This window comes from Cryptomeria japonica, chromosome 9 (genome assembly GCF_030272615.1).
Source record: "Cryptomeria japonica chromosome 9, Sugi_1.0, whole genome shotgun sequence".
NCBI lineage: Eukaryota > Viridiplantae > Streptophyta > Pinopsida > Cupressales > Cupressaceae > Cryptomeria > Cryptomeria japonica.
The window spans coordinates 305027322-305043140 of NC_081413.1; the positions used below are offsets into that span (position 1 = coordinate 305027322).

General features: G+C 35.1%; 1 protein-coding gene across 1 annotated transcript in view; it reads right to left on the reverse strand.

Moving 5' to 3' along the window:
* Positions 1-9821, reverse strand: part of LOC131079592 (uncharacterized) — a 94757-nt gene extending 84936 nt beyond the window's left edge. The window contains exon 1 of the mRNA XM_058017587.2: positions 9164-9821. Coding sequence (XP_057873570.2) covers positions 9164-9350 — 187 coding nt within the window. The 5' untranslated portion in view covers positions 9351-9821. The remainder of the gene's footprint in view (positions 1-9163) is intronic.
* Between the last annotated feature and the right edge of the window lie 5998 nt (positions 9822-15819).

The window sequence follows — 15819 nt, forward strand, 5'->3', positions numbered from 1 at the left end:
GGTAGGTGCCTCGAAGTTTGTGTCACCTCCGATAAATTAGGTACATTGAATCTGGTCATGCTGAGGTGGACCAATCCGACTGGAGGAGTGATGACTGGGATGCCACCTTGTCTGACACTTGTAACTTGGTTGATGTTCAATTTGATGATGTTGAGAAGCTAACTTTAATTAACTCTTCTGAAACTATCTGCTTCTTCAACGGACCTTTGCTTTGACCTCCTTTGTCTTTGATGTGCTGGATGGATGGTGTACCTTTCCTTGAAATGTTGGCATCGCCTTTCTTTGTCATCTTGTGGTTCCTTAGTGTGGCGAAGTGAAGGTTCTGGAGGTAGCTGGCAATTCCTTGAACACATTGAGTCTTCCAACGCTTCAAAGCGCCTTGAGTCTTTCCTTTTGCCTGTGGAACGTCCTTGATGATGATGGATTGGAAGAGGTCGTCTTTGTCCTGGCCTGGTCTTCTTTCATCTGCAAAACAAACCAAAAGATGATTAAGGACACATATGACATATTCATTTCAACATAGCATTTTCCACCTTAAGTCATTAATGAGAAGACATCAAAATGGAATTTCGCTCAAGATTTTCCTCAGGGACAAGCCCTATAAGAATTTCGCCCTGGACCCTTTGGAAGGGTCAGGAGCGAAATTTGCATTCCTGGCCAATTTAGACCTCATTTCATCATAATCTCACAACTAGCCCTTTGCTTGGCTCAAACAAGGTAAAAAAATAGGAGTTTCAAAGGATTTCGCCCTGGACCCTCTGGAAGGGTCAGGAGCAATTTCCATGATTATGTCTCAATTGTCTCAATTCTTTTCTCCAAATTGCTCTTAAAGGTGAGCATATGCTAGTTTTATTTCAACAAAGCCTAGAAATTCCATTTTTTAGCTTCCACCATGGGTGAATTAGGTGATCATGAGAATTTCGCTCTGGACCCTTTGGAAGGGTCAGGAGCGAAATCCACTTTTTGAGCTAATTTCTCACTTATTTTCTCCTCTTCATACCTTGGACAAACTTCGTTAGGCTTCCTTCCATCATGATCACATGAATTTGCTCTTCAAGTTGACATCTAGCCCAAGAATTTGGTGAAAAATAGGGTTTTACATGAATTTCGCTTTGGACCCTTTGGAAGGATCAGGAGCGAAATCCACTTTAGGGTATAATCCTGACTTCATCTTTCACATTCCTTCGCTTAAACAAGTGCTTTTGCCTCCACTCAAGTCTGGGAATGAGCTAGTTCATGACCTTGGGCAATATAGAGTTGTCCTATAGAGGAATTCACTTTGGACCCTTTGGAAGGGTCAGGAGCGAAATTCCTATTCTAAGCTCAATTCTCCTTCAAACTTACTTGACTTTGCCTTGGACATGATCCTAGACACATTTCCTTCCATGTCTTTCGCCAATTTTCTCAACCACTCACTAACTTCCTCCAACTCAAACGAGACACAACCAGCAAAACTAAGCCTAAGGAAGACCTTGAAAGAAACCCTAACTTGGAGCATCCACTAACTCATCCTAGCTCAAGCAGAGCCTACTATCCAGCGATCCCCCTGACAGCACTCATCATGCAAAGGCTAACAAACAAAACCCTAAAAGACCAAGAAAGCAAACCCTAGAAAGCAAAAAGTAGGGGTCCCCATTTGCAATGGGGCGATGTGTGAATACGTCACAACACGTAGCAATATGAAGAGTCACCGACAGCAAACAAGGCAAGAACGGAAGCTAGACGAAATAAATAAGGAACACTGCATAGATAATCTCTATCGCAGCTATATCTTCAACACTCCCTCTTATCAAGAGAGAGATCTTCATTATGTCAACATATGACAAGTACACATACCTGCAACTTAGAAGAAGTCAACAAAAAAACCATCACAGTTTTTATTCAATAAAGTTGTTATCTTAGTATAACAATATTCATCATAGCTACTCCTAGAGGATGAATAAAACCAAAAAATAAAAATCATAAAGTCATACACATGACTTCCACCATAGCTACTCCCAGAGGGTGGATCAAGGGATTTCACCTCGAACTTCTCTAGCAAAGAAGAACTCATTAATCAAGGGATTTCACCTCGAACTTCTCTCATAGAGAAGAGCTCTTTAAACAAGGTATTTCACCTCGAACTTCTCTCACAGAGAAGAACTCATTAAACAAGGGATTTCACCTCGAACTTCTGTCACAGAGAAGAACTCATTAAACACAAGCAAAGTATCACTAAAGCTAAGACTCTCTCTCAACAAATGCATCATTCTCCATCATACCAAGCTTTTCTCGAAAGTAACAGAACTTCACTCTCGGAAGTGGCTTGGTGAGAATGTCTGCAGTCTGCTCCTCTGCAGAAATGTACTTGAGTTCAACTGCTTTTCGTTGAACCATGTCTCTCAAGTAATGATATTTAATTTCCACATGTTTGCTTCTATCATGAAATAGTGGATTAACTAAAGTTTCACACAGCTTTGATTATCACACATAATCACAATAGGTTCCAAAGGCTGTCCAAACAACCCTGCAAGTAATTTCCGAAGCCACACAGCTTCTCTTGCAACCACACAAGCTGCAACATATTCTGCTTCAGCTGTACTTTGTGCAACACAAGATTGTTTCCTGCTGCACCAGGAAATCATAGCTGAACCTAGACTAAAACAGCAACCTTAAGTGTTTTTTCTATCACGCACACAGCCAGCCCAGTCTAAATCAGAAAACCCCTACAAGTTCAGCTCTACACACGAAGAAAAATTTAAGCCAAGTCCAATTGTACCACATACACATCTCAAAATATGTTTGGCTGCCACAAGGTAAATATGCCTTGGTTCACACATAACTGACTCAAGGTATTAACTGCATAGCATATATCAGTACATTAAAGAGCCAATTAATTGTCTATACATAGTAGGCTCAACTAAATATGAAGTAGTTGCATCCTCATTTAATTTCTTCAGATTTACTTCCATAGGAGTCACCATAGACTTACACTCTAACATGTCAAATCTTTTCAAAATATCAACTACATATTTACCTTGAATCAATATGATTTCACTTGGACTTTGCCATACTTCAAGTCCAAGGAAATAATTTAACAAACCAAGATCCTTCATTTCAAATTCTGAAGCTAAATCCTTCTTACATTTGTCAATGAGATCATCATTATCAGTGAGGAATAAATCAACATATAGTACTTAAATCAGCACCTTATCATCACACACCTTGAAGTATAAGTTTGGATCAGCGTCATTCTTTAGAAAACCCAAGCTCAAAAGATAGTGGTCTATCATTTCATACCAAGCACAAGGGGCTTGTTTAAGACCATATAAGGCCTTTTTCAGCCTGCATACATGAGAGTTTCTATTGTGAATAATAAAGCCCTCTGGGTGCTCAATGTAAACCTCCTCTTCAATTTCACCATTCAAGAAGGTTGTTTTCACATCCATTTGATGACATTTCCAACCCTTAACAGTTGCAACAGCTATGATAGTTCTGATAGAAGTGTAATGTGCTATAGGTGCAAAGGTTTCTTCGAAATCTGTACCTTCCTTTTGGGAAAAACCTCTAGCTACAAATCTGGCCTTGTACTTTTCTATACTCGCATCAGCTGCATGTTTGATTTTGAACAGCCACTTAGAAGAAACCCCTGATTTGTTTTTAGGCCTTGGAACAATGTCCCATACATCATTTTTCATAATAGATTGATATTCTTCTATCATAGCATCCTTCCACACTTGCTGATTTAAAGCCTCTTCAACATTTGAAGGCTCGGATGCTAAGATATGACTCATCAAAGATACATAGCCAGCAAACTTGTGAGGTCTTTTACTTTCTCTGAAAGTACCACGAGGGGCTGCATATTTTTCAGCATCTTCCATAGTATGTCTAGCCCACAAAGGTCTTTTATTGTTAGCTGAACTAATACTGGGACCTGCTGATGTAACTATAGAGTCAACTGGATCAATTGGATCAATTGGATCAGCTGAATCAACAAGATCTTCTAAATCTGTAAACTCCCTCTGAATTTCTGAAGATGGATTCGGATCAGCTATATCTAAATCTTGAGGATGCTCAAAATCTTCTTTATCAAATTCTAAGCTAGATTCTTTGAATTTCATGCAAGCAACATCTTCATCAAAAGAAACATCCCTGCTGATCTCAATCTGTTTTTGTCCTGGAATATAGATTCTAAATGCTTTTGAAGATCCACTATAACCAACAAAGATGTCTTTCTTGCCTAAAGGTTCTAATTTAGATCTTTTCTCTTTAGGAACATGAACATAAACAGGGCATCCAAAGATTCTGAAATAACTTACATCTGGTTTGACACCTGTAAAAGCTTCTTTTGGAGTCAAGTTGTTTAGAATCTGATGAGGACTACAATTCTGAATGTGAACTATTGTCCTGCAAGCCTCAGCCCAAAGAAATGTTTGAAGACTTTGGCCATGAATCATAGCCTTTGCTGCTTCAACAAATGTCCTATTATTTCTTTCAGCCACACCGTTTTGTTGAGGATTATAAGGGACACAGAACTCTCTCTTAATCCTAGCTTCAACACAAAAGTTATGAAAAACACCAAAAACATATTCTCCTCCATTATAAGATCTAAGAATTTTTATTTTCTTGCTTGATAGATTTTCAACTAGAGCTTTGAACTCTTTAAATCTGGACAGCACTTCATCAGACTCTTTAGACTTAAGAAAGTAAATCCAGCACTTACGAGAAAAATCATCAATAAAGGTGACATGGTACCAAAAACCAATAAGAGAAGCAATTGACATAGGTCCACATAAGTCAGAATGAATTAATTCTAGAGCATTCTTAGCCCTACTTTCACTACTATGAAAGGTGCTCTTAATGTTCTTACCTAGAGCACACCCCTTGCAAACACCTTCATGATTTTGATTCAGCTTAGGAAGACCAATAACAACCTTCTCCATTGAAGACAAAGTTTTGAAATTTAAATGACCAAATCTTTTATGCCACAGCTCACTTGAACTTGAAGAATCATGAGCTAAGACTTGAATAGGATGAGCTGAAAGCTTGTAAAGACTATCATAACGAACACCAATAACATGAGCTGATTGAATACTAGAGTTCTTCTTCCATGCAAGTACTTTTTCATCAACAAAAGCAACATGATAACCTTTGTCTTCTAATGCAGAAATAGAAATCAGATTCCTCTTAATACCAAGAACAAATAGGACATCACTTAAATGAAGAAGAATACCAGAGTCCAACTAAAAAGAAGTATAACCAACACCCTTCACAGAATAGCAAGCAAGCATCATCACCAATGATAACTTGAAGAGGAGAGTCTTTTTCTTTCAAGTTTGAAAGGTGCTCACAAAAACCAGTGATATGACGAGATGCTCCACTATCTATCAACCATGTATCACAGTTAGTAGGAGCATTACTAGAAAATGCAGAAATAAATAAGAATCCTTCAGAATTTTCACTTGACTCTCTTTGAGGAGAAGGATTATCAACATTTGCAGTAGCTGCTTGAAGCTTAGATTTTGAAACACAATCTCTGGCAAAGTGACCAAATTTGTCACACCTAAAACACTGAATTCTAGAAAGGTCCTTCCACTTTTTCTTGGCAACAGGGGTTGACTCATCATACTTGTCTCTGAATCTTTTGAAGTTACTTTACTTTCCTTTCCCCTCAGATGCATGGGCAGCAAGTACATGATCATCTTCATGATGAGATTTGCGACCATAACCTCTTGCTTCTTGTCTGCATTCTTCCTTAATGCAATCTGCCCTCAACCTATCAAATTTAGGAAGATCATCTCTTCCACTAATGCCTTGAATGAAGGATTCCCAAGAGATGGGAAGTCCATTCATAGCTAACATAACCAAGTCTTTATCAGCAAAAATATCTCCAATTGCACTGAGCTGATCTTTTAACTCGGAAATCTTCATGAAATAAGAATTAACAGATTCTCTTCTAGACATTTTCACATGCAGCAGTTGACGCCTAAGGGCTAAAGCTCTGCTGGTATTGTTGAATTCATAAAGATCCTTTAGAGTCTGAAACATTTCCTTAGTTGAATCCAACTTAGAGATGATAGGCACCAGATGATCCTTAACAGAATCAATCAGAATTTTCTTAGCCATGGTCTTAATCTTTCTCCATTGAACTTTCTCTGCATCAATAGAAGGTTCTTTTACATCTTTTGAGACATAGTCAAGGAGATCATTCTCTTCTAGAGTGATCAGAATTCTAAATTTCCAAGAAGAAAAATTTGACAAACCATCTAGTCTATCTTCTACTTTCAATCCGTTCACCATAATGAATGACTTAGGCAAACAACTAAAAGAAATAAAGAACTTAAAAAAAATTCTGGTTCTAGATCGATCTTCTAGACCCGCTCTAATACCATTTTAAAACTTGAACCAGAATATAGAAAAACTGAGAACAGAAAATAAAGGATGAAACACAAATACACAAGCCCTTATCCTGGGAAAACCCTCCACCTGAGGGTGAAAAACCCAGCCCACTCAAAATTAACTTTATTATATCTTAGAAAAGAATACATCTGATGATAGTCTCAGAATACCATCAATCACAATAACATGAGTTCGATTCTCTATAAATCAATCATAAGAATGAACTCAAATGATACATCTCACATACAATCTGAAAAACCTTCATATATCTGAAAACTCTGTATGCAGAAGGAACACATAATGTCTCTGATTTGTCAGACAAAATCATACGATTTTATGAAAGAGAGAAGCCGATGATGAAACTGCCGAAGAAGAAGAAGCCAAGACAAGGAAAGATAAACAATATAACACACCGAAATTTCAGTGAAGAGTCACACGAAGGGAGAGGGAAAGGCATGGACAGTTACATCTGCACCGACAGCCTCATCACCTTCACCGACAGCCGTAGCAATATGAAGAGTCACCAACAGCAAACAAGGCAAGAACAGAAGCTAGAAGAAATAAATAAGGAACACTGCATAGATAATCTCTATCGCAGCTATATCTTCAACGAGAGAGAGACTAAATAGCCCCACTAGATGTGATACCTGCTACACCAATGAAGAAAGAATGATATCTCAGGCTGATGAAGATCCATGCTCACTAAATAACATACCTTCCCTTGGGAAGAAGTAGGCCCAAAAGTGTATATAGAATTTCTTCCCTATCCATGAAGGAAAATGAAAAACAAACAAGATTAGGAACTCATGTCCATCAGTCTTAATGCAAATGTTGTATGATGCCAATCTTTGATCAAGTCACTTAGGTACAACCATATGGAGGCCGATATGGAACAAGTGCCAAGGGTGATGAACATACATCTATTCAAGCAATGTCATTAAAGAGGAAAGTTAAGCCCTCACGTGCGTTCTCTAGATCTCAAACATGAGACTCAATAAACAAATATGAAGGATTTATCAAGTAAGTATCCCAAATAGTTGTATCTAGAAAACATGAAGGATCCCGTTGAGAAGAAGCAATAGAAGCTTTTGATGAGGAAACTTGAAACTCTATAAAATCAAAAGGAGGTGGTGGGATCTTAGTGCATGTCTGAAGAACTCTAGTACTGAGTACATGAAAGTTTAGATTATTATACTACTCAAATTTGTGGTGTGAGTATGTGGATTTGTCAAAAGGGCATCAAGTGCAAAAAATGATAAGACAAAAAGCCTTGTCTTGTGGTTAGCCTTCCCTACTACAACAATGCCTTGACTTTGCAGTTTCCAAATCATGACAGCCACTTTAGTTTTGCCTTAAGTTGATACCAATGTTTTATGTTGTATACATATAACTATAGACCAATGGAGTGAAGAGATTAATCTGGGAATTTCTAAAATTCCAAATATTAGCTATTTGTAATAAACTATTCAAAATAATATAATAAATTGAGAAAAATATTAATAGAAACAAATGATCCTGTGACATGAAATGCTAAGAGTCAAGATTACTATCAAACCAACTAATCTTCAGTGTTGCAAGAAACATATGCATTGTTAGTTATTTATGAGTATTGTCTAAACTCTAAACCAGAAAGTTGAAGCAATAGACAATTTCAATGTAAATGGCATTTCAAATTGATATTCAGAGATTTTCCCTCAGGAAGTATAAATGCTTTTAGTTGAAAACAGCTTCAGAAGATATATAAGTTACTTCCTTCAAATTACTCAAAGATTTAAGAATTTTAGCAAAACCATGGCAACTAAAGCCTTGAGACTTCCGCCAGTAAAATATTCCAATTATATTGGGAATCAACTGTAGTTTTATTTGATCCTCTTTTATTTCCAATGTTTAGAATCTAACTCCTACACCCCTCTTCAGGAATTATTTTCTTATAGGCTTCAAACGAAATGGTCTGTTTGTATGTCTACAATTAGAAGCTCTGATAAGATTATGCATTCCTATGAGATAGCAGTGTACTAAGCAAGAGAATTCGAGTGTTCTCTATGCTTGTAATGATAAAAAGGAAATGATTTTTGAGTTTCACAAGCAAAATGACCAAGGCCACAATGAGGTCTAAACTGACATAACTGACAATTCTGATTTTGAGCTATCTCCACAAAACAGATTACTCTAGCTTTGGGTTATTCCATCCAGCCCCAGTATAACAAGGAGGTGGAGTATGTACGTTTCCACTAGACTATTTTGCCTGCATGCATTCCTGAATTCTTATTTTGGACACTGGTTAACGTTTATAAAACTTGTTTCTTTCTTTGTATTTCATATCTTACTTTTAATCAGCCACATTTGCCTGAGCTTTGGGGCATAAGTATTATTGATCTAGAATTGTGTGAGGGGAACCTACAGGGGTTTCCATGGAACTATTCAAGTGAGCAGGCAATTAGTGAAATCACTCTAATTGTGTAAAGAAAGTTTGAGGTTGAATTCTGTCTTACGTTACTTTGCACTCCAAATGTAGGTGGATTCGTAAATTCAAGCCACCCTTAAGCTTGGTCATGAGATAAAAACTATTATAAACTTTAAACAATAATAAAGACACAAGTTCCTTTCCAAAGGAGGTCTGACACATCAAATTGATGTCTCTTCTGGCATTGAAACGAAAAGGTATGCTTAGCTTCACCTATAATCAAAATAAATTAACCCTAAACCAGTAATGTGGCAACTAAAATGCGAGAATTTGGGGCTAATTCATCTACGAGACAAAATTCAGAAGAAAAGAAAGGGGTACCCAGGCATTGACAAGCTTCGAGCACCCTGGATTGCGGCCTGTAAGCTGTGAGAGGAAATGAGAGTAAATGTTGCCAGAATTGCGAATGAAGATCCTGTGGCTTATTCCCTACAAATGTCCCACACAAATACTCCGCTTTCTCCATGGGCTCCGCATCTCCCCGAGGTGTCGACGGAGCTGCCCCCATTCTTTCTAACTTCTTTTCTCCCACAAATTTCCCCGCATTTATCTACAACCCCGCCATCAACGCGGATTAAATTTCAATTCAGCTTCAACTTCAGCCTCTAAAATAAATTGCTGTAACTGGATCACCAGCTGTAAAACCTCGATATAAGTAATTGAAATGAAACCCTGACAGAGGATCAGTGTCCTTTGAATGCGGCCAACTTTCACATTCAGATTTCGTCTTCCTTTGTATTCAAAACCATGAAAAAAAACGCATTTCCGGACAAGATCCCGGAAGAAATTTGGAAGTTTGCTCTACAAGGTATACGAATAATTGAAGCGTTGCTCATTTTAATTTTTTCCCTTGTTTCAAATAAAATCAAAAGTCTACGGTTACCCGCGTGAGTCTCCGCTCAGTTGCCGTGGATTCGTTTTCGAACCCGGGGTTAGGCTCCAGTTTCTTTCATTACGTGGTTGACCTATAATAATAATTTACAATTCTGAGTAATCAATAAAGCGTTTTTATTATTTTATTTTTTCTTTGTTTCAAATAACTGAAAATTCTGTGGTTCCACGCGTGTTGTCGTCGGTTCGACTCCTAACCTAACGTTAGGCCTCCGTTGGTTTGATTAGGATGGTTAACTTGTATTTAGAATAAGTAAACTCTACATTAGGGTAAATTAAATTATATTAAAGATCAATGATCTTAATCATAATTATAAATATATAGAAAAATATTGTCTATAGATTATATAATAGAACAAGAGCTGTGAGACAGCATGAGTCCCTGCCTTTAGCTAAAAACATGCTAGCAATGCAGTTTCAGTTGTCAGTGGGTCACAAATGTATATAAAGAGGAAGAGATAGAAGCTAACTAAAACTATTATCTAGATCATGGCATAATTTTGACTCCCAAACAACAAACGAAATTTATTTCTTTAAACTAGCAGTTGTACCAAAATGAGGTATAATGGTTAAGTCCGTAGTAAAATATACTTCGAATTAATTTTAGAATATAATTCTATCATTTAAGTTAAAATTAAACTAAAAATATTTAAACAAGACAATAAACATAATTGAAGTCCTTTGGATGTTTAAACAAGACACAAACACAATGTATACTTTTGATAAATAATAAGTCAAAATCTTGTAATAAATTTATCAAGATTATATATGACAATGACATTTTACATAAAATTTACTAACATACCAAATAAATTTTTAAAAAAAGAAAATTAGATTATAACTTGAATGATAGAATAAAATCAAATTTTTTATATTTATTTATTAAATATAACATTATAAATTAAATTAAAAAAATTGATTTATAATTTTTATTTATTTTAATATTGTTGATTATATTATCATTATGATATTATTTTTTTAATAAATATGACATTATTATTATTTTCTTATATAATTATTAAAAACCCAAAGTGTATTGCATATCTTGGAAGTGTCCTTTCTCTTCCTTTATTACCATAAATCGATTCGAAATGACGAGAGCAATGTAAATTTACTGCAAGCTTCATTTAAATTTTCTTTAACCAATTTAATTTTTCTTTAATTTCTTTTTATATAAAATAATATTAATTTAATAAAAATAATTTGTAAATATTACATTTACATATTTATTATCTCATATAAGATTTCAAGATAATAAAAAATTTAAAAATAAACTTTTATAGAACATGAGGAAATTAACTTTGTGACAGACGTGCATCAAACTGAGAGGGAAAGAAATTTAAAATGTTTAATATTTTTAAATTTTTCTTCAACCAATTTAAAATTTCTTTAATTTCTTTTTAATTTAAAATAATATTAGCTACTGGGAGGTTTCCAAGACGAGATATGGTTGTGGCACTCCAAATTCCACCCTACAGGCGTACATGGCGGGTGAAAAGTGCATGCAAGCTTCAACGTGTTATGGCATTTAAGTCTGCTACAGAGCATCCCTCACCTGAACAGATTTTTCGTGCTTTGTATCCATATATGCTTGGTGCCTTGTGCTCGGTGCTCTATTTCTTCCCCTGCGTTTAACAAAGGGGTATACCGGAAAAGTATTTGGATGCGACTTTGGTACCCGCAGGAGTGATCTTGATGGGTTTATACCATGTTTATCTGGTTTACAAGATCGCCCACCATCCCAAAACATCAACATGTGGCTAAGGGTGCACGCCATTATGAAGGTGAATGCTCTGTATTCCTAATTTCAATGCAAAATTGCAGAGAATTCCTTTAAATTGTAGAGGACTTCAAGTCTAATTTACCATAATTTTGTATTAAAGGATTAAAAAAGGAGTTTTCACGGTACAAACGATTAGGAATATACACTTTTGGCTGCAACCGCTAATGCTCTGCTCTGTTGTGGGATTACAGTTGGGAGTGGAGAGTCGGCCTGATGAGTTTACTCTTTATGGGAGGATGGGTTTTGTGATGTCTTCTCTCAAGTGTATGTTGGTTTTGGTGTGTTTTTTGGAGGCGTTTGTTTGCCATGCACTATTATAGTCATGTGAGCTTTCTGATAACCGCACTGCCATCAGAGGTAGAGATGAAGAGCATTCAACATATCCATTTGTGCATATCCTGCATATCTCTTTGAGGCATTCTGGATTATGCTATCAATGACATGTTTTAGGAAAAATGGCCAAGCTTTGGAGGAAAAATATTACCATACCTTACAAAAAGTAGTTGTCGTGTTTCAAATCTCCTCGAACAATGTAGAAGGTCTCGCAGATGAGGCGGTGGACTTCACAGGCAGTAGGAGCTGCTCGAACAGAGTAAGAGCTGCTCGAACAGTGTAGAAGGTCTCGCAGATGAGGCGGTGGACTTCACAGGCAGTAAGAGCTGATGAAATAAGAGCTGGTGAAATAAATGCATTCGTACCTCAGCAATTAATGAGTTCCATGGAGAATGAGTGCGTATAATAAATTTGCCAATACCCATTATATGTCATGATCAATGGTTTTTATGAACAATAGTTTTATAGCAAATATTTAAAAATAAATAAAAAATAAACCCCAGCAAAAAATGAAACAGCCAATGACAAATCAAAAAATTAATAATTTTTAAAATAGTTTAATAAGAATAAAAATGAAACTTTGATATAAGATTAAATTTTTCAATTTACACAGTTATCAAAGCATATTAATGTTGGAGATGAAAACATTAGTTCCCTGCTTAAGGCAGGGACTAATAATAGAATTTAATTTAAAGGAAATTGAAGATTTGATCATAATAGATTATGTTGATTGATTTGTCATTGTATTTTGATTGATTGTGGATTAATATTTATTATTGTGGGTTGTTTTTTTCATATTTTGAAAATGAATTATTTAGGAAATGATCTTAATCAAATTGGATGTCATGAACTTGCTTGTCTTGATGTCCAAAACTAGCATATGAAAAGTGGTGGTGTCAATAGGCATCATTAAGGAGCTTGTTAGGTTACAATTATTCTCCTTTGGTCAAATACCTTTTACATTCAACGATTCAGTACAATGATTGAAGACATGCCAAGTGATCATGCAATATACTTAAGACATGTGTATGTGATGTCATATTAATGCTATGTTCTTCTAATTATGATGCAATTGTGTAGCAAAGTCTCTCTTATGGTTTCCCTTTGTGATAATAATGAATTAGGGTTTGTCTTTTTATACACCTTAGCATGTACTTTGAATATTTTCACAATTTAGTAAGTTCATAACAACTAGTTGGGAAGTGATTAACACAAGCATAATTTAAAATCTTTGAGATTAAATCTTCACTAATGATTCTAAACCAAGTACATTGGTTGCTACGAATTTGACATCGAGTGTTGGAAGGTTGGGATTGAAGATTAAATCCACATCTTTAGGATGTGAGGGATAGATTTGATTTATTTGTTAAGACACTTGTGTCAAAACCTTTTGTTACTATGGGATTAGGTACATGCCACATTCTCACAGCTTATTATGACCATTGTAGTAATCATAGTTATTATTTAGTGTAATAAATTCATAATATGTGTATGGATTTTGTTTCACATCGTATGTACATCATAAGTCATGAAACCTTTATATTGAAATTGAAATGAAAAAGAAGGTAATATTGGCTACATAGTATATTGGAGCATCACCCTTGAGGAGGTTGCCCCCTTGATGATTCTGATGATACTTGTTTACGTTATTTTATTAGGGGTATAATTATAGTTTTATTCCAAGAATTATGTTCATTTTTGTAAGTTTTGCTTCTATTTGATAATATATTACAAGTGAGACCCTAACAAGTGGTATTACATTTATTTTAGGGTCATATTTCTCAACACTAGCAACAACTCAATGGCTTATTACTACTATGAATAGTATGATCTCACATTGCCTTTATAAGATAGTGATGACCAAGAAGTAGTGAAAGTAGTGGGGTGCCAGCCATTTTTGGTCAAAATTCCCTACAATAATTGTGTAGGTAAGAAACATTATGCCTAGAGTTTTAAATACCTTAAAATTTTGATATTTTTGGCTAAGCACATAAATTATTATGTTAGGCAAGCTTCTAGATATCTTGGTTCAATTAGAAAACCTTCTTAAGTTAGGAGAAACCTCATCATTGCAATGTGTAGTGCACAAGTTAGAAATTAATGTTAGGAAGTTACTCTCATCCTACCTCTAAGATGTGATAGTGAGACTATGGAAAGATAGAATCCTCTAGAGTTAGAGCTTTGAAATATTAGGTTAGTTCATTATTTATGATAAAAAAAAAAGTGCATTATAGATTTTATAACTAGACACAAGCTAGCCAAGTAGAAGTTTCCACTTTAGACCCTAGTTGTAAATAGATTTGGGCATATATGGGTTAGAGGTTGGTAAATTTGAGTGGAATTGCACAAGCCCAAGTTTGAGAAAAATCATACAACAATACAGTGGGTTAATAAGTTGTGGCATTCAAAACAAAATAATCATGTCAATTGTATCTCATTTGTTTAGCTTCCATATAGTGCACGCTAGTTTAAAACTTTTGAATCAAATTTCTCACACTAGGAGTGATTTCATGGTTTTATCTAAAAATTTGTCATATAGTATTATCTATACAAAAAATCATAGGGTGAATTATTTTCAAGGTTGTTTACAAATTATTTGAAGTTGGTCTTCTTGGCTTGCTAATCACTTTGGTATAATTTTCTAGTCCTCTCTAGTAGCCCCGAGTGCCCAATATGGTCAGTGGTTGTAGATTGTAAAACTAATAGTAGCATTTTTTGAAAAGGTTGGATAGAGAATTCAAACATTTGTTGTCAAGATAAACCTCTACATTGGAGTGATTATATAAGTCAAACAAGTTAGATTGCGTTGTTGATCTTGATAACCAATTGATTATCCTTGATTCTAAATATTATGTTGTGAGCTAGCATATATGATGCAATGCACAATATTTTTCATAATAATGAAAGGAATCAATATACACATAAACGAGACTTCCCTAAATTTGAATACGATAGTCCTAAAAGTCGATTACATCAATTAAAACAATATTTTGAACTCCATCTAATTCTCATGGCTTTAAAACTTTCCATCACATCTCTTCACCTGGAACATGAAGTTATCCAATGGTATTGATGGCTATAAAAACACATGTTTTCTCACATAAATGAATGAATTTCATAAGTAGCTCCTCACTTGTTTTGGCCCAAGTGAGTATAAAAGACTTCATAAGGGCATTAATTAAATTATCACAAGCACATTCAATATGCGTCTACTATATAGCAATAAAATTGATGCAACAAAAAGATAAATGCTTTGTCTAACAAATCCTTATTCTACCTCGAATAAAAAAAGTATCCAGACTCATGCAAATAAATAAGAGATTTACAAGACAAAAATGAAGAATATAATTTAAATTTAAATTAAAGTCTACTTTTCCGTTGCAATTATAAACTAAATTTAGAAAGTACTAATCTAAAAAAAGATACTACAAATGATTAAAATTTAACTTCAAATAGAAACATAAATATGAATGTTGAGGAACTTAGCACTAGATGTAGAATCTCTTTGTCTAGGATTTCAGTACATGGCACAAATGTCCTCATGTAATAATTTCATCCTTCATTAGTCTTCCCAAAATTTCTTAAAATGTTCAAACTAATGTTGTAGGCTTAAGTTTACTTAAGCTACTGGCATGCTACGTTATTACATTTTAGTAAGTCAATATTTAATAATGTTTAATGCATTTAATTTTTTGGGTTGAGGTAGTTGTTGGCAATTGTTTTGTACCTCATCACATCTCTATTATATATTTGGTTTTCTTGTACATTTTGTATTATCTCATTCATTCCTTACTTATGGTGAAATAGATTCTCGCTTGTGTTGCTTCTCTTGGTTGTTGTGAAGGTTCATTTTAGTCTATGGATTGTCCTCCTTGGTGCTCTAACATGGTATCAAAGCGATCAATCCTACAACCCCTTTCTTCCTGAGAGTATTCTCCAGTTGAGTGTGAGATCTATATTTATTTATTTG